This window comes from Prionailurus bengalensis, chromosome D1 (genome assembly GCF_016509475.1).
Source record: "Prionailurus bengalensis isolate Pbe53 chromosome D1, Fcat_Pben_1.1_paternal_pri, whole genome shotgun sequence".
NCBI lineage: Eukaryota > Metazoa > Chordata > Mammalia > Carnivora > Felidae > Prionailurus > Prionailurus bengalensis.
The window spans coordinates 57,043,917-57,066,512 of NC_057346.1; the positions used below are offsets into that span (position 1 = coordinate 57,043,917).

At 50.7% G+C, this 22,596-nt stretch overlaps 1 protein-coding gene across 3 annotated transcripts in view; it reads right to left on the minus strand.

Annotated features, from left to right (window-relative positions):
• Positions 1-22,596, minus strand: part of SLCO2B1 (solute carrier organic anion transporter family member 2B1) — a 56,755-nt gene that overhangs the window by 24,022 nt on the left and 10,137 nt on the right. For all 3 annotated transcript variants that reach the window (XM_043580236.1, XM_043580235.1, XM_043580233.1), the window contains exons 2-8: positions 20,073-20,203; positions 18,860-18,997; positions 17,229-17,391; positions 14,226-14,465; positions 13,894-13,992; positions 11,632-11,822; positions 2,596-2,698 (exon numbers count right to left, since the gene is read on the minus strand). In XM_043580236.1, the coding sequence (XP_043436171.1) occupies positions 2,596-2,698; positions 11,632-11,822; positions 13,894-13,992; positions 14,226-14,465; positions 17,229-17,391; positions 18,860-18,997; positions 20,073-20,203 (1,065 nt within the window). The remainder of the gene's footprint in view (positions 1-2,595; positions 2,699-11,631; positions 11,823-13,893; positions 13,993-14,225; positions 14,466-17,228; positions 17,392-18,859; positions 18,998-20,072; positions 20,204-22,596) is intronic.

Sequence of the window (22,596 nt, forward strand, 5' to 3'; positions counted from 1 at the left end):
CGGGTCTGGCTTTGACGGACCTCCCCGGTCTCCTTTTAGCTCCTAAACTGATGTCCAGCATACAGGTTTCCTCACTGCAGATCTGCTAACCCAAAGGGCATGTAACATGGGGTAAGTCTGAAAGAGCTTCAGGGCCTTCATCAGCTGGGGCAGCCAGGGTGACAGCCAGGAATGCTTCCTGTTCTAACATGCGCAACTCTCTCTCCACTAACATCAAAAGAGAAAAGACGTGTTTCTGCCTGCAGGAGGGGAGGTGGAAGTTAACTGGAGGCGTAGGGGAGAGAGGAGGAAAGGCCTTTCCAAGATCAGAGGAGCAAACCACCTGGCAGTCGGGACTGGTAGGGAAAGACAGCCATGGGGCTCTTCTGGGCCAAGTGGGGGGTCCCTTTTGTTCCTGCAGTGGCAGGACCAGGGCCTCTGTCACTTGAGATCTCTATCTGTCCTTAGAGCATGGCCAGAGCCCAGTCAGCTGGCCCTCTGGCCCTCTGGCCCTCTGGGCCAGGCCAGGAACTGTTTCCTTAGGCGCCAGAAAATAAAGACAAATAGTCTAGGCAGGGTGGGTAGGAGCTGGGGCTGTGGAATCCCCCTTCCTTGTCCCAGGCCTGCTTCCTGTCCTGAGTCCCTGCCACGCAGCGCATTCAGCCAGCACTTGGAATGAGAAGGTATCACATGTGGCCTTTACCCCAGACAGCTGCTCTGGCCTCCTTCCCTCCCATGAGCTACCCTGGCCAGGACTGGCCTCATTGTACAGACGGGTACCACAGAACTCACCCAAGTTCCCCTAGAGAGGCTGGGCCACGGCTAGGAGTTTCCAGAGGTTTCCTAACTCCGAATGTAAAGGTCATTCTGTCTGCTATTACCTCCCCTGCCTCTTCCACATTCCTGTGCCCCTCTGGTTGCCTGACTCCAGAGGTCTGTCTCCTTGTTTCTATCCCATTCTCCTGTGCTAATCATTGCAGTGCACTTTGTACCCATCCTCTATCTCTCTTCAACATCTTCAGCCTATCCCTAGAACAGATGGAAAATTCCTAGAGGCAGGGCTATGCCTTTCACTTAGATAGGGATACCTAAAGGGGAACTCCAGGGGCACCTCCATTAGGTAGCTACCTCCCTTAGCTTAGTACAGTGTCTCCTCTATCACATAAGCTAGGGCTTCTCCCCATTCAGAGACCATGTCTTTCTTATCAGACAGGAGCCTCTCACAGCTCAGAGGCCAGGTCTTCCCTCACTTTAGGGACTATGTTTCTTCCATTTGTCAAGGGCCTCCCTTAACTCAACAATAGTATCTCTCCCATCAGACAGCGGCCTCCTCCAGCACAGAGGCCAGCTCTCCTCCATTAGACAAAGCATTTTCTCCCTCCATTCAGGGTCTATGTATCCTCCATTAGACAGCAACCCCCCCACCCCCCAGCACAGAGATTGTGTCTCTCTCATTGAATAGGATCTCTCCCAGCACAGGGACTATGTTTCCCCCAGACAAGGACCTTCTTTAACTCAGGGACTGTTTTCCCCTAAGAGTTTAGGCCTCCTGCAGCTAAGGGCCATGATTCCTCCTCCCTCTGGCTCCCCCATGGTCCCATGTGGTCAAGGCCAAACCTCAGGTCACAATGATCTCCCCAGAACTCAGCAGTAAAGCTCAGAAGTCAAGCTTGCTGACCAACTTCAGGGCCTATGGCTAGCCCTGCCTCAGTCTCCTCTAGGCTCGTGTAGAAGCTGAAACAGCCAGAGACTATCTGCCCAGGACACCCGCTCCAGGATCCAATTTCATTGATTGGCCCCAGCTTCCCTCTGGGCAGAAGCCAAAGCAGTGATTAATAAACTCTCCTATGGAGAGTGTGCTGGGGCCTTCCAGCAGCTGTGGGTGATCTGAGGTTAGGAAGTCAAAGCCCCTCCTGTCTCTAGGTCCAGCCCCCTCCCACCCCCCACCCCCCTGCCCACATTCCCTGGGGATACTGAAGAACTGGGGGCTGGATTACTGGCATCCCAACAACAAGTCTTAGGACACACTTCCAAGAATTGGGCCTAATTTACTTCCTGTTTCAAAAGTCCTCAGTGGGAGCAGGGATGGGTGTTGAAGCAAACCCTGTGGTTATCACCTTCCTAAACCATAGACAGCTCACCTTACTGTCCCAGGACATGGTCAGAATAATAGCAATAGGGCACGGGTGGTAATCGAAATAATAATTGCACCTTATATAAGTAAAGTTGTTTTTTTTTATATATTATACAAAAGGCTTTCCATTCATCACCCCATTTGCTCCTCCTAATAGTCCTTGAGAGAAGCAGAGCAAGGATTATTGGCCCTGAGGGTTCAGAGAGCTGAGAGGAGGGAGAGCCAGGCTTGCTGGGGGAAGGAGAGGAGTAGCACTTGAGCTTGACCTAGAGGGACAGGAAGATTTTGATAGATAGCAATAAAAACTGATGTTCCAGCCAGAGGAGATCATATAAGCAAAGACTTACAGGAGTGTATGGTGCTCATGAGGGGCCTGTAGGTGTGAAAGATAAATCAAGAAGGGCAGGAAGGGGCTGGATCCCCTGCAGCCTCAAATGCCCCTCTGGTCCCCCTTCCCCATATCCTGGCCTGAGCTCTCTTACCTTTGATAAACTGGATCACAGTCAGGTCTGGTGCAATCTGGACTAGGCCATCCTGCTTCTCTAGAGGTTCCCGCAGACTCTGCTCAGAGGGAGAATCTTCACCCTGGAAGACACACAACCCAGGCAGTCAGCTGGGTGCCAGACATTCTGCCCAGATGTGCCTGTGGGTGCGGAAACACTCTGAAAGAGAAGAGGGTATGGGGCTGTCACCTCATCGGGAGCAATAGGGGCCAGCAGTGTTCCATTTGTTCTTGGCTCTGAACAGGCCAGAATGGATTGTTGCTGATGCCTGCTGGCTGGGGGTGAGACCTCTCTGGTGCCTCAACACCCTGTAAGACCTCAGGACCTTTGCTTCACCTTGGTGGGGGAACCCTAAGAAAGGCTGAAGTTGAGTGTCTTGCTAATCCAGCAAGATGGGCATTCAGAGTAGAAGGTAAGTTGATTTGAAGAGAAAATAACGATCTTACATATACATGTACGTCCAAGTCAAACCTTGTTCAGGGTCTCTCCTCTGCTGGGCTCTGAGCTCTGCAAGAGCTCAGGGATCATCTTTATCTTATTCTCTGTTGAAACCTTGGTGCCTAGCATAGGGCCTGAGGTAAAATAGTGGGCATCTGATAAATATCCATGAAAAGAAGAAACGCAACAGATGTCTCTAACAGGCAATGGGTGCGGCCAATGCTGGCCTCTTGGAAGAAAAATGAGATCAAAAGGAGATGCTAATGTGATGCAGGCAAGCTTGTACACTGCTCAGAAGTGGGTTCAGTTTGGTTCGGAATAGGGCAAAACGTCCACACTGAGTACCCCAGGGGCCTAGCAGAATGGGGGTTCCAGGATATGCCAGGCCACCAGTATGTGGGCTCCTGCTCCATCCTCCCTGGGACCTGCAAAGGAAGGGGTCTTACACTTCACACTTGAGCAAAGAAGCTGCGAAGTGAGGTAACTTGCTCAACATTGCACAGAACTATGATCTGAGCTCAAGCTTACCTGAGTAGAAAACTCATGCTTTATCCACTAAGCCCTGTGAGTTGGAGGCCCTGATGCAAGACAGGCATAATTGGGAGGCACCTTTGTGGTGTTATGTGGAGGGGCCTGAGAGCCCACACTTTGGGTCTTACCCACTCTGGGTAAGTTACCGGGGGTCTGTTATTCATTTATACCTTCGAGTTGTGCTGACACAGCAGCCACCGGCCATGTGTGGTCACTGAGCACCAGGATTATGTCTTGTCCAAACTGAGAGGTGCCATGAATACCAAATACAGGTTGCATTTCAAAGACTTGATATGAAAAAGATGGGAAAATACCTCATCATTAGTTTTTTTCATATTTATGATGTGCTAAAATGAGAATATTTTAGATATAGTGGGTTAACTTAATTATTAAAATTAATGTCTTTAACTTTCGAATGTGCTGCCAGAACATTTAGAATTACATATGTGGTTCACCTAATATTTCTTTTGGACACACTGTCTTCAAGAAAATCAGGGAATCTCCTTACGCCTTTCTTAGTCCTAGCTAAGCTATGGAGGGCGGTGCAGGAAGGTCCTGGGACCCCAGGGAGGGGTACTAGGCCTGGGGTACTTCCCAGAAACAGAAGCAGGAGGGGCTAAGGTAAACTATTAACTTCCCAGCATTTCTTATCAGGGATGGAAGGACAGGCTTGACCTTTGGACAAGACAGAACCTTGGACAAGCAGAACCTTGTGAGTTCCTTGTTTTGATGTAAACAGTAAAGTCAACCACAGTGTCTGCATGTACAACCCTATATGGTCTACCCAGCACTTTCACATCCACTGTGTCATCTGATTCCCGTAGCAGTCTGGTGAAGGGGTTATTACCGCACCTATTTCGCAGAAAAGGAAACTGAGGCCCCAGAAAGGGAAGTGTCACCTAGGGAGCAGTGGGCAGAGCAGGTTCTCAAATGTGGGTCCTATAGTACCACACTGTCTCATGCTGTGAAAAAGAGCATGGGGTTTGGAGACAAGAGGGGAGGGGCAGACCTTCAGGAGCTGGGAGGTCAGGGAAGGCATCCAGGAGAAGTGAGGTTTGAGATTTGTGGACTGGAAGGAAGAGGTTATTTGAAGCAAGGGCATAGTCTAGCAGGAGTGTGGCTGGGGGGAAGGGGTCTATCAGTGCAGAAAGTGATGGGGAAGCCATCCTGACTATGGGTAAGAGTTGCTGGGGCAGGAGCTGGGCGGTTGGGAGGGCCATGCTAAGGGACTTTACTTGGGCCTTATCTGGAGCACTGACCTAGCTCCAGTCCTGTGTTCTCCACAAGTTCCCGCCTCTCTCTCCAGATCTGTTCGGAGGACTCCTGACTAAGAGCCAGCTCCTGAAACTGAAAGCCTTGTGATTTGGAGTTGGACACATCTGGTTGTGGTTTGCCCAGGTCAGCAGGCCTGCGCTAGTGAGCTGGTTAGAACTTCCCCTCTCGGGGCCGTGTGTTGACTGCTGCAAGCCTGCGGGACACCGGACACCATGTGTGGTCCCCCACATGAAAGGACCCTGTCTGCCGGGCCTCCAGGGAGTCATCCTCAGAGGAAGCTGGGTTCCTGGAAAGCTCTATGTGGAGCTGTGACCCCACGGAGCCACGCTGACCCTGGCAGGTGATGCCCTCAGCTTCCATCACAGGTGGCCACGGCAAGCGGCCACAGGGAATGGGGTTATCTGCTAGACTTCCTACCTGCTGCGGGAGGGAGGTCGTGTTTCTAGCAGAGTGCCTAGAGATCTGAGCTTCACAGAAGATTGTGACATGCTTCGGGCTTTCTCGTATTGAGATCCGTGCAACAGGCCATGCCTCTCTTTTCCCTTTGACTACCAGAAAGCTCAGAACCAAATAAGTGGTTCAGTTATAACAATTGACTTCATCTTTGTGGTCCATGCTCCTATGTTTCTCTCTCTCATTCTGACAAACTTTTGCTGCTGTTTCTATTTTCCTGCTTCTTGGTCTCGGCTGAGTGATTCAGCCCAGGTCCTGCAATGCTCTTCCTGGGTCTGAATCCCAGCTCCACCATTCACTAGCCATGTGGTCGGGTTATTTAATCTTTCTGTAACTCGGCACCTCAGGTGTTAAATGGGGGTAATAGCTGCATCTACTTCATGGGTGGATTACAAGGATTAAATGAGATAATACATACCAAGGGCTTAGAACAATGCATGGTACAGAGTAGGCAATAGATGTCAGCCTAATTCCCCACTCTTTTATTAGCACTGTACGTGAATTTGGTGTGAGCTGTAAGAAGAATATTAGGAAAAAAAAGATAATTTTTCCATTATTTTTCAAAACTCTAAAGAGCTGGCTGGAGCAGAGAAAGATACTAAGAACAAGCATTCCTGGTTGTCAGGCATTGAACAACCCACTTCACACTTTGTTTCATTCTTACAAAACCCCCAAGATGTGAACGTTGTGATTATACCCATTTTATGGATTTCAGAATTATAAGTGCAGAGGCAGGATTCATACCCAGGCTGGTTTGGTACAGACACCATATGTCTAACTCCTGTTGCTGGCCTCCCGCTAGGCCGGCACTCAGACATCTCAGGCACCAAGGAAACTCTTGGGCCAGAATCAGCTTCCAGTCAGCTCTCTTCTTTAGCCTCAGTCTCCTCGGCAGTCAAACGGAGGTACTGGACTAGATCGGTGTTTTGAAAACTGGGTTTTTAGCAGCAAAACCCTTTCCCCAATTGAAACCTCACTCAAAAGACTGGTATCAAAACACATAAAAGTAGAATCTGTCTGATTGAAGTGTGTGTGTGTGTGTGTGTGTGTGCGCACGTGCGTGTGCACGTGTGTGTTCAGGGAGGTGGAAGGCCCTTAGTTCTACTGCGGACACCTCTCTTCAATCTCCATATGGTGGCACCCTTGGGGTTCTCCCTATGGTGGCACCTTTGGGTTTCTGTTGAAACCACTCAAACAGGTCACCCCAAAGTGCCTTCCAGCCCCAGTGTTTGAGGAAGCTCTGATCTACACCAGGCCATGAAGTGGGGGAGGACTCACTTTAGCCCTTTGGGGCCAAGACCTGGCCTTATATAGACTGGTGCAAGGTGGGGTGGTACTGGTCCAGCTCTGGGAACAACCTTGACCCTCTCTGGGCCTGAATCCCTCCATCTGTAAGATAGAGTGGGGGTTGAACTGGATGATCACACAAGACCTTCTACTTTAGAGAGTTGAGGAGGGGTGGGGGGGGGTAGTCACAAGGCCTGGGTTGCTAGGGACATGAGCCAGCCTAGGCTGTTGGCAGTTACTGCAAGGGAGAGGTACCAGGCATAAGAGAGACACAAGTCACCTTGGACCTCACAGGGGCTGTAAAAGGAGCACAAAGTCCAAAGGGAACAGAAGCCTCCTAGCTGGCCGTAAGTCCTAGGCTTTAAGGGCCATTGCCACTGCCCACTCCTGTCCCCATCCTTGACCATTCTCCCAAAGAAGCACATCAGGTTAACAATTGGGAGGAAACAGATTTCACAGACTCCTAGACTCACAGGCCCAAATTGTAACCATGTAGAAATATGAATTTTTGGAGTCACAGACCATATGAGGCATAGAGTCTTAGAATAATAGAACACAAGTACTTGAGAATCTTTACTAGAAATACAAAATTTAGAACTTTATAATATTAGAATCCCAGACTCTGAGAGACAGCCTAGAATGACAGACATGGAGACTCCTGGGAAATTGGAACCGAGAGAAGGTGACAGAAGCCAGCAGTGCTCAGAGGCTGGGCAGGGACAGGGGATCTTGAAGGATGAGGCCTTTGTCAGCCCCTTGCCTAGACCCAAGGGTAGGCACTAAGAGGGACCTGAGGGTGTGGAGGGCAAAGGAGTGTTGCTGATTGAATGGGGTCCTAATGGGACCGGATGACCTGCTGGGGAGCCCCTGAGAGGCCATTTCTACTCCACAGGCTCTAGAGAGCCATCTGCCAGGAGTCCTGGGGCTTGACTTAGAGACTGTCTGGTTATAGACAGGGTCACTGTGGCTTGCAGAAAGGTAAGACCTGCCCTGGTTCACTTTGAGAAGGATGTCTGGTAGCCACCAGGAGGCCACAGACACATGGGCAGAATCAAAGGCAGGAAAGCAGAGCTTTTGCCCCTTCACGTCCATGTAGCCTCCCCCACCTACCATCTTATAGTCTTCTCTGTGGAGACTGTTCATGCTCCCCTCCTTGTAGGCAGAGAACTCTAAGCACCGACCCTGGAGAAACCTGAGCTGTCAGTCAGTCTGTCTGAGTCTGGCCTGCCTTCATTACCTGAGAGCTTCTTGGGGCAGAGGCTGTGGACGGCACCCTTTTCTCCCACAGGGAAAGGGCTCATGTACTGCTCCAGAGATAGGGAGCCATTTAGAGAAGACGTCCTTGAATCTGGTAAACCCTTGTCCAATCTTCTGCCCGTTTTAGAGATAAGGAGACTGAGGTCAGAGACCTTCGCCAGGTCACACGACCCTTATATCACATACCATCACACCACCTTTAAAAACTGCATTTACTATAGGAGGGTATTTAGGGGACCCCTGAGCCTGGGAGAAGATGCTTGAAGAGATGTGAGAAATAGCCTCCCTTCACTTTTCCCCCTGCCTGTTCCCGCTCTCTACAGAAGCTACACTTCCCATGTCTGCGGGCCTGGACTTTCTGGCTGTCAGTTCTGCCTAATTGGGCCCTTCCTCTTCGTCCATCTACCTCCTCTTCAGTGGCCTGAGTGGGCTGGGCCAGTCTGAGTAACTGCGAGCAGAGCTGGCCAAGGCAGCTTCAAGGAGGCGGGGGAACAATTCCTCCCACATCAATATTTATTGCCTGAGAGCTGCTGGAAGCAGATCATCATGTTCTCAGCCTTCGGTTCTTTTTTAAGAACCTCTCACCCCCTTCCTTCCTCACTCCCCATCCCCAATGTGCTGACAGAATGAATCCAGACAGCCAGACAGGTTCACAGCCGGGGAGCCAGGGTTTCAAAGCATCACAGAGATGCAGCTCTTAAAACCCAAATCTCTGCATCACAGCAGCTTCAACTCCAAAAACTGTGCCTTCTTAGACTTCGAGGCACACAGAATATTGCTCCAGGAATCCAACCTCAGTGTCTTCCATGACAGAACAGAATGGGGAAGTGACTGGCTCAAGGTCACACAACTGACACATGTCTCACCCTTGCTTCTCCCACAGATGCCACCCCATGGCTCAAGTGGTTGTTCTCTGCTCAGATTTAAGGCCCAACTTGGAGACTGCCCATAACCAAAAACCCAGGCTCTTCTCTTCCTCTATGACTACCCCTACTTCTAAGAACTCACCTCCAAGTTCTAGGAATCCTTACCTCGTTCAAATTCTGGCCTGAGCTAGGCAGAACCAGTAAGTGCCATCTGTGATTTCAAGCTGTCTTCTTCCCATGATACTGGTCCCTCTGCAGGGCCTGCCTTCTCCTGCCTCCAAGCCCAGCATCAGCCCAGCCCTGCACTATCCTGGATGCCCCATAGCAAAGCAGCATCGGGGCCCAAGCAATCTCCCTCCTGGGAGGCTCCTGGACTCCTCCCTTTGGCCTGCCTCACTGCCAATGCACCGGTTCCCACCTGGACCGCAGCCACGGCTGCTGCATCAGTCTCCCCACCCCCAGCCACGTCCACACACTTCCTCTGTCCCTTTCTCAGCTTAGAACCTAGTGATAGAGCCACGGGACCCCTGTTTACCCTCCTTGCAGGGCTGCCTGCTGCTCTCAAAGCTGGCAGGCAAGGCCTTTCCTGTTCTGGCCCCTATTGGCTGTTCTAATATCAATTCTTGTTGGTGTCCCGTGTATATACCCTCTGCTCCAGTGGTGGTGGTGGCGGTGGTGCTGGTGGGGGCAGAGGGAGATGGGTCATGAGGGTCATAGAACAGCCAAGTTTGAGGTCAGACAGACTTGGGCTCAAATTCTAGCCTTTCTAGGTGAAGACATTTTCAGCCCTCTCTCCAAGGCCCAAACTTTCTTGCTCACATCACAGCAAGCATATTCAAATGCACCAACCTGCCTCATGAAATAGAATTATTCTTGTTGCAAAATATTCAACAGTCTTTTTTACAAATCATCTCTTTGAAATTAGAACTACTTAGCAACAAATAATTTGTGATTGTGATTTCTCCACAATTACTAATAAGAAATATATAAACATAAATAAATAAACAAATATATATATGTGTGTGTATATATATATATATATATATATATATATATATTCCTGACACAGAGCTCCTAAAACTCTTGTAAATAAGAGTGCTTAGGAGAATCTTCTAATACTTAGTCTTTGACCCCAGTTCCTGACATGGAGCCCTAAGATCTGTATAATTTCCTAAGTGCTGGGAGCATCTATCACCAAGCTCCCAAATCCCTTGGAATTTCCTTGATGAGAGGAACATCTTTTGTTCTAATGAGATGACTCTCAGTGGGCTCCTAGATGGGAAGTGGTCACCAGAAAGACCAAACCATGATTATAAGCTTAGAACTTTCAGGCCCCTCCACCCCCACCCCCAATTCTTCAGGGAGGGGAGAGGGGCTGGTAATGGAGTTAAGGACAATCATTTCCATATGGAGAAAGCCCCCCAAAAATCCTAATAGTATGGGGTTTGAGGTTGGTGAACACATCCACGTGCCAGGAGTGTGACACACCCCAACTCCACTAGGGACAGAAGCTCCTGCATTGGGGACTCTCCCAGACCCTGCTCTATGTAATCTCATCTGGCTGTTCAGCAATGCCCTTTATCATATCCCTTGTTACATAATTAGCTGGTAAATGTAAGTCCTTTCCTGAGTTCTGTGAGCTGTTAGTCTAGAAAATCATGGAATCCAAGAAGGGGGCTGTGGGAACCTGATTTGCAGCCAAGTAGGACAGAAGTTGTGGGTAACCAGGGGGTGAGCCTATTGTCTGCAAATGAAGTGGGACTTCAACTGTGAATCTGAGCCCTAACCTGTGGGATCAGATGCTACCTCCAGGTAGACAGTGTCAGGGTTGAGTGGGACACCTTGTTGGTATCGCCGAGAATTGATCGGCATGAAGAACTCCACACATTTGGTCACAGAAACGTTGTGTGTGTGAGAACTTGGGAAACAAGAAAATCAAATGTACAGATTTTCAGAATGTCATGAAATGTGTGTATTAAAGAAAACCTGATCAAGCTGACATTACTTGTATATTGAACTTCTAAGAAACGTTTCTATTTTGTCATTTTCTTTTGTACTTTGGAGCCAATGTATTGTTTTTTAGGGCCTCGTGTGTTGGTGAGTCTGTGGAAAACAGGGAGGCCCCCCGACCAGTCATCTGATCTGCCCAGTGGGTCTCTTCTGAGGAAAGACCACCTGCCCCACAGCCGAGCAGGGGTTTCAGCGAGATGTCTTCCAGCACCTCATGGCTTGTTACTTATCTATGAATCTCTGTCCCCACTAGGCCATGCCTATTTTAAGGGTAGAGGCCATGTGCTGAGCTCCAGTGTCGGCCTGACATCTGGCCTAGAGGAGGCACTCAATGTGTGTTTGTCCCCTCACTGCTTCTAAAAAGGCCAGATTCATTTCAACAGCTGAACTCTTTGACCTACTGTGTCCACACCTAGAACGCCCTTCTCTAGGCTCCCACCATCCTTCAAAGTCCAGCTCAATTTCCACCCCTTCAGAGAAGTCTTCTCAGACCTTCCCACCCATTCTCCCCTCCCCCTGGCTCTCAATATTACTCCGGCACAGCACGGCTAGAACTCACAAAAACCATGAAGTGATGAGCAAAGAGGTGCAAAGTGTAGTGTTTAGAGACAGGGCATGGGATCAGAGAGGCTGGGGTTCTCATCCCAGTGATGCCCTCAGTGGCCTTGTGGCCTTGGGAAGGTCATTTCCTCCTCTGGCCCCTAATCTCCTCAGCTGTGGAAGGGGCCAGACATACTCATTGCGTGGGGCTGTAGGCGGATGCTGTGGAGCCTGGACAGGAATGGATTTGCAAGTTGTGAAGTGCAGTGCCGGGGAGGGATGAAGTTTAAGGTTACAAAGGAGAACAAGTGGGTGGGGCTGGAGCCTGGACTCGGGTGGGGATGTGGAGGGGGCTTACTTTGCTGACAGGTGAGTCTGAGACCGTCAAGACCTTTCGCCAAAAGCGAAGTTCATGCTTCTCCTTGGGCATCTCCCTGGGGAAGAAGAAGTAGGGGATGGCAGCCAGGGCCACCGCACCAGCAGAGATGAGGAAGCCCAGCCACCAGGCACCCACCCATCGGGGGTCCTTTGAGGTCAGGCTGATACCACCTGAAAGAGAAGACCATAGTGATGTTAGGATCAGGATCCCACCATCGTGGGACTGGCTTCTGAGACGTGAGGTGACTTGGACCAAGAGTCAGGGGACCTGGGCTTCAGTGGTGGCTTTGCCAGTTACATCGCATCTGACCTTGACCTTTCTTGGACCTCAGCTTTTTCAACTACCCAGGCATTGGGTGTAATGGTCGATGTTATGGACTTTGGAAATGGACCGTTGAGTCTGAATTCCCATTACTAACATAACAATCTTGGGCAAATTACTTAACATCTTTGTGCCTCAGTGTCTTCCTCTGTAAAATACAGACAGTAGTAGTCCTATATCACAGGTGATGAATCACAGAAACTGACTCATGTAAAGCATTTAGAATAGTGCCAGCACAGAGTATGTGCTGTATAGGAGTTTGCTCATCTTCCTCATCTTACTGTTACTGTTGTGATTTATTATTATTATTATTATTATTATTAAGTTATGGTCAGGGCTACTCCTGTGCTTCTCAGCCCAAGATTCTCATCAAAATCACCAGAGTTTTTGTCAAAAATACCCAAGACCAACTTAAAACTACCACGGGGTGGGGTGGGAAGGTGACCCAGGAGTCTTACCTTTAACAAGTTCCCAAGGTGTAATCAGGACTAGACTATTCCAGATGTGCCTCCTGGCTGGAACACCCACATCTCCCATCCAAGCCCTGACCTCAAGGCTGAGTCAGATACCTCCTCCTTCAATTGCTATAGCATCCGCAAACACTTTATAAAGACACAGATGCATAATGACACCAACCCCATGAGCGGGGCTGGTTCCCAGGTGATTGGTCCTGAGCTTACCTGGCCAGGGGCCAGAGTACACAACTGGCATTCAGCAAATGTATCTGTAAAGCTGGGAATGAAGTTGGTTTTTGCACTAAATCCCTCCTCCACCTATTATTTCCCCTGCTTCTGTGCCAGCCTGGCGAGCGTCAGCACACGTATCTCCCTGACTCCTCCGCTTCTCACACACCCAGCTGTGCCTGCAGCAGACACGCCACGCCCACCCCTGAAATCCCCCATAGAGAAAGTGTAGGGAGGTCAGTCCACAGGAACACCACATCTGCCTGTGAAGGTGCCACATCTGCCAGGATGGTGTCAACAGAGCCAGAAAACACACACCGCCCTTCCCCGGCATTGGGACGTGTCTGGGAAACCTAAGGACAATAACCAGAGCTCACGCTTGGCTCCTGGCCCCAGCTTTCTAGAAGAGAGGAAGGCGGGGCAGGGCTATTCCTAGTGAGACCTGTTCAGAGCTGCCCAGACCTGTCCTGGAGGCACCTTTGTGCAAAAACCAGAGAACAAGAAGCAGAATCTTCGTGTCCATCCATTCATACGTGTGTGACCTTGAGCTTTCTAGAGCTTGCTGAAAATCTCCAGGTGAGGGATGGGACTTCTGAGTAGCAGGAGGTAGAAGGCATAGGTTGGGGCTCAGAGCTGCTTAGATGTGACAATCAGGCAGCTGAGATGCCACAGTGACCTGTTCTAAAAAGGAATCCTCTCCTATTCCTTGTAGGGTGCCAAAGCACGGGGACCCCTACCACTGCCCTCTCCTGGCGCCTTCAGGCCAAGCTTCCAACCTACTCTTTGGCCCACCCCAGCTACTACCTGGAGTAGTGACTGAGGTTCCCTAAATGGTGCCCTCGGCACAGGTTCCCAGACCCTTAAGTGGTCAGAACTAGAAGGGTCCTTAGAGGTCAACCCAGTAAGTTTCCATCTGAGGTAGGCCCAAGCATCTGAGTCCTGCTCCAGAACTTCTCTCCTGCATGCTTCTCCATTCCCCTGTCTGATGGTGCTTTACAGCTTATCTTCAGCTTTCATTGGATTCTGATTGCAGCTCTGGGAGGTGGACAGGACAGAGAGTATCTCAAAGATGAAGAAGCTGAGGCTCAGAGAGGTTAAGAGGCATGTCCAAGGTCAGTGGGGTTGTTGGGATTTGAACCTGAGTCCCCTGGCTCATTGTCTCCTATTAGATGAGCAATCCATAAGCTAGCTAGCATCTGTGTGCCCCCGGGGACAACTGTGCGCTCCTGAGGCTCACCTTCTGGCATCCGGTCGATGTCTACATAAAGGCGCAGCATGAGACCGCCCAGCCCATAGGCCATGCCTGGCCCCATCATGGTTACTGCAAACAGGATCCCTGCAACACAAAGGCTGGGTTAGTCTCCTCTGGCCCTGGCTTCCCTCAGCAGATCAGTGCCCGCCCAGTCTCTAATAGGCAAGAGCAGTTGGCTAGGCCCAGGAAACTCTGGGTCTTCTCTGGACCTTTACTGGTCACATGGAGCAGAGGTCAGGGACTCATGCCCAGCCCCTATCTTAGCCTCTCATACCCCTTCCTCTGAGCCTGGCCCTCCCTCAGACCCCGGTCCTCACCAAGGTAGAGGGGCGAATTGCTGTTGTGAGCAAAATCATCGATGTAGGAGATGCCGAAGGGCTGAATGGGCACACCGCCCACACCGAGCAGGGTCTGTGCCGTGAACATTATCCCCACCACAGCCAAATGTTGGGTCTCCGTGTAGCTTGAGCAGCTGCTGTTGGAGGGAGCTGGGGTTGGGTCTGGGACCAAGGTTTTGGACTGGCACAGAGAAGCCTCAAAATCCTGTGGCATGTCCACTAAGAGATGATAAAAAAAATATTATGGCAATAGCTAAGACTTACAGAGCATGCACCAGATGCAAGGTAGCATTTTAAGTGATGTGTGTATAAATCATTTGACTCCCTCCCCCAACAAACCTAGAGGATGGTTGCCCTCATTACTCCCATTGTACAGATGAGGAAACTGATGCTCAGGCAGCAACTGGCAAAAGCAGAGCTGAGATTGGAACCCAGGAAGCTCAACTTAGAGTCTATGTCTTAAAACCACCCTATGCCACCTTTTTGAGCAGAGGTATATAGAAATACCATGGTGACCATGGCTCTGGGATAGGGAGGGGCTGTCAAAGGAAGTAGAGTTTGAACAAGGCCAAGAAGAACAAACAAGATTTTCCAGAAAGAGAAGGTGGAAGGGGTGTTCCAGGGAGAGGTCACAGCATATGCAAACCCAGGGGCTTGAGAAATTCAGCATGGCTGGCTCACAGAGGGTGAGGGGCAAAGCCAGGGCTGAGGGCAGGGCTGGGCAGGGGAGGGATGGTGGGCCTGGACTGTGGAGGGCTCTAGTGCCCTTGGCCTTCATTTTGGGTGGGCTCAGTGTCAGCTCAGGACACCGATGCAGAGTTCAGTAAAGGGGAATTTCTTAATTTAGTACCAGACAGTTGTTCCCTGTAGCTCACCAATATTTGGTGAGAAAACTTAAAGAGACCCTCATGCTATTATTATCCCAAATGTGGGTGTAGAAGTGGCTTTCTCTCTGTGGCAGGCCCAGCCCTTTATAGAAGCCAGGACTCTGAGAAAAAGCCACGTGAACCAGGGTCAAGGACCCTGACCTTCAACCAAGGTTGCCTGGGTAGAAGACTGGGAGACTTTGACAAGAGGCCCTCAGCCCATCTGGGCCTCAGTTTCCTCATCTGTCAAAAGAGTCTCCTAGAATGGAAATTCTACAGAAACTCAGAAGCACAATAATTCAGTGGCTCAGGGACTCTAGGGCCAAGCTACCTGGACATGTCATGGCTCCACTAGCTGTGGGCCTTCGGGAAATCCCTGTCTCTGAACATTGGTTTCCTTACCTGTAAAATGGGCTACTGAGAGAATACCTGCTATAAGGCTGTAAATGTTAAGAGTGGTGAGTGGTGCCCACACACAGCACCTACTAGCCATTAAATGTGATGATTGTCATAGAGCCCTGTCTTCTTTGGCCACCCCTAGTAACCCTAGTGCCTATCAGGGGCCTGGCACATAAGTATTAACAATAAATTAATTAATTTTGGGTGAAGAATGAGTGAATGAAATAGCCTGGAATACCAGAGCAGGATGGGGGCTCGGAGGTCACTGAGCCTAGTCTCTCATCGAAGACTGAGGCTCAGGCAGGAGAAGGCTTTACTCAGGGTTTCACAGGGCTCCTGTGGCAGAGGGGTGTTGTATGGCAGGGAGGATGGAGAAGAACATGTATGACTCTGTACAGAAAAAGCTCTGTGAAAGTGGAAATTCTGGACACAGAAAATTTTTTTTTTCAGCCTTCCAATCAAGCCTCTTGACCGCTTTCCACTCAGGCCTAGATAACAGCTCTGAGCTCTTCATGCACACTATCTACTTCTCTACTTCCCTTGCCATTGCCCTTGTGGTTCCTTCCACTCGAAATGCCCTCCTTCCCCCACACTACAGTCTACTCAGGGCTCTAGTGGCTCTCTCTGGCTGACTCCCAAGGAGTTGGACTCTTTCCTAGGGCTGGTGCTACAGAGTGGGAGCCCCAGGATGTGAGCTGATGAGAAGGCAGGGGAGGGAGGGAGGGAGGAAGGATGCTCTTTGAGACATTCCTCCCCTGGAAGCCTTCCATGATGCTAGGCTGGGGCATGGGCTCCCTTCTCACACAAGGGACACACTGTAGGGTTTTTCTTTGCCCGTCTCCTGTCCCAGACTGGGAGCCCCCTGGAGGCAATACTGAGTCCCCTGAGAGGGCCTGACAAAAAGTCTGCAGCATGAAGGGTTTCTTGGGTGGACCACTGGATGGATGGATGGATGGATGGATGGAGGATAGATGGATAGATGGAAGGGTGGATAGATGGGTGGGTAGTTAGATGGGTGAATGCATCGAAGGGTAGATAGATGGGTGAATGGATTGATAGGTAGATAGATGGGTGAATGGATCAATGGGTAGAGGGGTGAAGGGATCGATGGGTAAATACATGGGTGGATGGGAGAGAGAAGGAATAAAGCTCAGGCTTCTTAGGTTGTTCTCCAAGGGACAGGCATCTATCTGTCCAATAGGCCCTCAACAAAATCTCACTGGGCTAAACAGGGGCTTCACTACTCCTCTCTAAAATTCTTTCATTTTTTAATTTGTTCATTCACTCATTCATTCTTTCATTAACATCTTGGCTTCTTGTGAGGACTAAATAAATGCATGAATACACCTAAATACTCAGAACAGTGTCTGGTACACCATAAGTGGTATGTGACACCGTTATTACTATTTCACAATCCTTTCCCGAGGACTTACTACGTGCCAGGCCCTGACGGAGGCTGTGTTGTAATTCACCCCACCTCAAAAATACAGTGACATATAAGCAGGCCCTCACTAAGAGAGGATCAGAGGGTTTCAGCCCTCCGCCCCAAGACAACCCCACTCTCCAGGACTGCCAGAAGGACCCACCCGGACTGGGACTGAGGGAGTGGAGAGGAACAGAAAATGCCCGTTCTGACCAACGGGCCTGGGGATGGGCCCTGGTGCATGGTAATGCGGCTCCTCACGTACGTCTCCAGCCCAGCCCTTCCTGGTCTTACCGGGGCTGGCACGGTCGTAGCGGTATGGCTCCGAGATGAAGTGTGGGAGACTCATGAGCAGGCCTGCCAGGGCCACAAGGACAGCCCCATAGCCGATCAGTCGGGGCCGGTGGACTCGGCTGCCAAAGTAGCTCACAAACACAATCAGGGCTGTGTTCCCCACCTGCCGAGGGATGAGGGGACCCATTCGAATGGAGCAGAGCTGCCACAGGCCAGCACCGCCCTCACTTCTGTCACCAATCTGGGGTTCCCATCCGAATAAAGGACTAGCTGGCTGAATGAGAATCATCTGGGCCCCTCTTATGCAGATTCTGGGTCCCCCTAGGAGGGTCCCCACTGTCCCATTAGGGGAGAGAAATGAGGGCAGAGCAGACAAGGCTAGCAGTTCAATTTCATTCTGGAAAATGGGTTGGACCCCATGTTAGAACACGGAAGAGGGGGGACAGTTAAGGAAAGGGTTGTTAAGTTTCTGGGATATCACAATTGAGGCAAACAAATAAAATCTAAAGCCAGGGGACTAAGAATTTCTTGGAATTTCAAGCCTTAGAATAAAAAACTTAGGATGTGGGCACTGGAGGGGACTTGAGAGCTTGCAGCGATGGGGCAGGCTCTACGACCAGAAGCTGAAATGTGCTGCCCATTGCTTTTTGGCTGTGACACTCGCCCTGAGCCCCAGGCTCCTCGCTGCTGTGGGGGGGTGAGGCAGTATCTGCAAGAGAGTTGGTAGGTGGACCAAGTCTGAGAAGGTAGCCACTCTCCATTTTATAGACAGGACACTGAGGCTCTGGGGGGTTGGGGGGGGGTGGGGTGAGTGGTGGAGTGGCTTCCCTAAGGTCCCAGAGCTAGGTAATGACCTTTCCTTCCCACCTCTGACATCTGGAGGTGGGGTCTGAGAGATATCTGAGGGTGCCATGTAGTCGGCAGGCCTTGGGTTGAATGTGACACATCACCCCAGGGGGAGACAACTGCACAGAAATCTGCTGTGGGGAGGGGAGAAAGGGTACTGTGGACAGTGGCCCTTCTCTGAGGTGGAAAACATCTGGTGGAGGGGGGGGCTGGGGCACAGCTGTACCCTGATCTCTAAATCCCCCCAAAGTAGCTTGTCCCCTCCTCATCGCTTGGCTGTCGGCCCCAGACTTGTGGATCTCTGGGCAACTCTGAAGAGACACTCATCCCATGGTATGGCTCCCTTCCCCCACCACCCACTGGTCCACAGTTCTGCCTTTGATCTAATTTAAATCTCTCCCTCTACTATTGAAGTGACTTCCTCTGAGTCCTTCCTGGGACAGGCAACAGCCAGGTCCCTGGAAAGGTAAAGGAACCAAAGGGAGAGTGGGTGGACACGGGAATTCTGACTAGCTCTAAAATACCCCATACCCCCCGTTAGAGTGCCCCTGAGGGCAGGACTGCCAGTGCTCTGACGTTACAGGGAGGCAGAGGTCAGTTTCTCTACCGGAACATGAGGAAGGAGCTGGCTGAGGAGAACATCTTAGGGGAGGAAGCTGTAATGGGGTCGCCTGTGGGCACCAGGAGGGGAAGGGCCTATGTCGGGGTGGTGAGAGAGGAGGATGAGGAGGCCAGGTGAGAGTCGCCCTGAACACCCACCCCTGTGACTGCTCCAGGGCCAGTACCTCATTGAAGGCAGCCAGCAGCCCTGAGGTCTGACTGGAGAGGCCGAAGCGCTTCTCCACTGTGGAGATGGAGCTCTTGAGGTAGCCGGAGATCATGAGCTGTGCCAGCTGCAGCAGGCTGTGGCACAGGACGAAGAACTGCCGGAGGGGCCAAGGCGGTGGCAGCCGGCGGGGCAGCAGGGAGACAGGTGGGGATGCAGTTAGAGAGGGTGGTGGTTGGGAGACAGAGACGGAGTTGGGGGAAGGGAGGAGCAAGGAATAAAGATGGGGAAATAGAGTCAGAGGAGATAGACACACAGGAGAGAGAGAGAGTAAGGGCGGGAGGGCCAAGAACAAGAGGGGCGAGAGAAAGAGAGAGTTATTGGAGTAGCCCATGGCTTCTCACACAGGCCTAAAAACTACACAAGCTGTCCTGGGTGCCACCTCAGACCCACATGACTGAGAGTAGGGTCTTTGTGGGGCCAAGAATGATGAGAGTCACTCTGACCCTCAGAGCCCACCTGGGCTAGACTGGACCGTCCTCCCTATTCCACCACCCTGTCCCCTTTCTCCGGGAAGTTCTCCCGGATCCTTCCCTGCTCACTCCACCCGGTCCTCCCCTTAGAGCTCCTCTGGGAGACCACGTGCACACACCGAATCCCCAAACTGCCCACCCCACCCAACTCCACCCTAAACGTCTGGCCTCCCTCCTGGTGAACTGGCAGTATTCCCAGGAGAAGGAAAACTTGCTTCAAAGAAGGGTGTTTATTCCAGAGCTTAAAAACAGTCTCTCTGTTCCTGAGTCTTGGTTTCCTCTTGCACACAGCAAGGACGACATCCCTGCCACTCAGGGTGACTGCAAGGACTAAACAAGACGTCACTCGGCACAGGCCCCGGCGCCCAGGGGTCACTTGCATTTTTAGGGCTGCCCTTGGTGGAGCCAGAGCTCCCTGATATTCATACAGATAGGATCTCTGGGGTCCTTCTCTTTCCTTGCAGGGACATGGGGAGGCAAGGAGACTGGTGCCCCACTGCCTCCGGGGCAGCCCTTGTTTCTTCTCCATGCCCAAAACTAAGCTAAATGCTTTGGTAGATTGTCCCTTTGATTCTCACAGCCACCCATTCTACAGACGAGGAAACTGAGACTCAGAGAAAAGCAGCAGCTTGCTTGGAGTTACACGGCCTTCTCTGCCAGGTCCGGACACCCCTGCTCCCGGCAGGCCCTGAGAGATACCTTGATGCTATAGAACACACTTCGTTGCAAGTCCTGAGAGTTTGGGCTGGCCTTGCCTTGAGGTATGTCTTCTGTGCTCATCATGGCCTTGGTGTCCTTGTCTGACATCCGGGGCTCCTCACCCACTGGACCTGTGGGACAGACATCCAGGAGGTGAGGGTAGAGATGGAATCCCAGAGGATGTCCCTGACTCAGGTCGCCCAAGGTATTCCAGGCGTTGGTGAGAATCTGAGAGTCTGAGCACCTTCAGCCTCCCTGAGTCCCAGTGATGGGAGGGCCCTTCCTAAGAGGGTATGTGCCCCACGTGCCCATGCTGGCCAGATCCTAACGGGAACCACCTATCACACAGTGACTTCGTTCCTTTCCCAGCATAAACCTTCCTTCTAGGGAGGCATTGCTGGCCACACTACATAAGTTTCAAGCAAGGTCTCCAGGAGTAAGAATGTGCAGACTTAGACCCCCTTGGGCCTGTATCTGTGAGACATTGGTGCTCATAGAGGCTGAGTGGCTGTGGGTCTGTCTGGCTCGGTGTGGGATCACAGGTTCGGGGTCAGGTGCAGGGTCAAGGCTTGGTCCACGGTCAGGTAAAGGCTTTTCCTGGGAGTAGTTCAAAACAGTTACCAACACCCCCACAGGGCACCACCCTGCATGTAATCATAGAGCTAACTTGCCCAATCTCTAACTCATGAATCAAACCATATTGCTAGTTGGTGCAGAAATGGCCCTCAGAGGTCATCCCATTTAACTACCTCCCTCACCCTGGACAAACTGAACTCCCCAAGTGTTGTGATGACTCAGGAAGCAGAGCTATGGTTAGAACCTGGACCCTTGGCCCCATCAGGCATGTCTGGGTTTTTCCACGGAAACCGGTAACATGTCAGCATTTTACTCACTGCAGTGAGAGGAAAGCTGAACCCCCACAAGGGCATCTCCTGGGGCCTCCTGATGTTCTTTTGTTTTGTTTTTTAATTTTTTAATGTTTATTTATTTTTGAGAGAGAGAGAGTGCAAGCAGGGGAGGGGCAGAGAGAGGGAGACACAGAATCTGAAGCAGGCTCCAGGCTCAGAGCTGTCAGCACAGAGCCCAATGCAGGGCTCTGACCCACAAACCATGAGATCATGACCTGAGCCCAGGCGCCCCTCCTGATGTTTACTATCGGTGAGGAGCTTGAAGTCCAGCCTTGGGAGACTCCATGCCTCCACCTAGATGGAAACCCCCACCACCTTGGCCTTCCTCCTTTCCTGGGGCCCCACTTCCTGCGGAAGCTTCCTCCATTGTTTCTTATGTTTCTCAACCTGGCAGGAGTTTCCCCTCATTCAACAAGCTCCTTGTAGAGTCTGGAAATGGACTCAGGACACCTCTGACCCAGGTAGGGGGTAGGGACTCTCCATCTCCAGACCCAGAAGGCAGAATCAGGGAGGGGCTACAGAGGCCTGGAACCACCACAGCCAAGGGTTTGTGCTCCTCACACGAGGTACCTGAGAGCCTGAGGAATTTCTTTTTAATTGGGATATAACTCATATACCATAAAACTCACCCTTTTAAAGTACACAATTCAGTGCTTTTTGGTATATTCTAAAAGCTATACATCATCACCACTAATTCCAGAACGTTTTCATCATCCCAATAAGGAACCACATACCTGTTAGCAGTCCTGCCTCCCCTCCAGCTCCTGGCAACCACTAATCTATTTTCTGGCTCTCTGGGTTTGCCTATTCTGGATATTTCATATAAATTCATATACACAAAATAGTACAATATGTAATTATTTTGCGCCTCGCTGCTTTCACGTAGCATAATGTGTAAGGTGCCTCCATGTTGTTGGACATATGAGTACCTCCTTTCTTTTTATGGCTGGACAACATTCTATTTTGTGGATGTAAATCGCATTTTGTTTATCCATTCATCTGTTGAAGGACATCTGGATTGTATCAGGTGTTGTGAACATTCATGTATCGTACACATTTTTGTGTCAACATGTGTTCTCCGTTCCCTTGGGTATGTAGCCAGGAGCGGAATTCCTGGGTCATGTGGCAACTCTGTTCAACTTTTTAAGAAACTACCAAACTGTTTTCCGAAGTGACTGCGCTGTTTTATACTCCCACCCTCAGCATAGGATGGTTCTAATGTCTCCACATCCTTGTTAAGAATTATTATCATGTCTCTTTGAGGATAGCCATCGTAGTGGGCATGAAGTGATATCTTGTAGGGTTTTGATTAACATTTCCCTAATGACTAATGATGTTGAGTCTTTTCACTTACTTCTTGGCCATTTGTTTATCTTCTTTGGAGAAATGTCTATTCAGATAGCTTGAGGAATTTGAGGAAATGAAAGTGTGTGTGGCTGGGGAGGAGTCCCGATGGGGGATGTAAGTATTCAGAGGAAACAAGGAGATATTGAAACAAAAGTGACACCTGACCGGGAGGAGATAAGGGGCTGGCCCAGTGAAGTGGGGGTGGGATGGGCTCTGCGGAGGTCACTGAGGAGAAAAGGAGGTGAGGGGGCTCCAGGTGAACTTGCCCA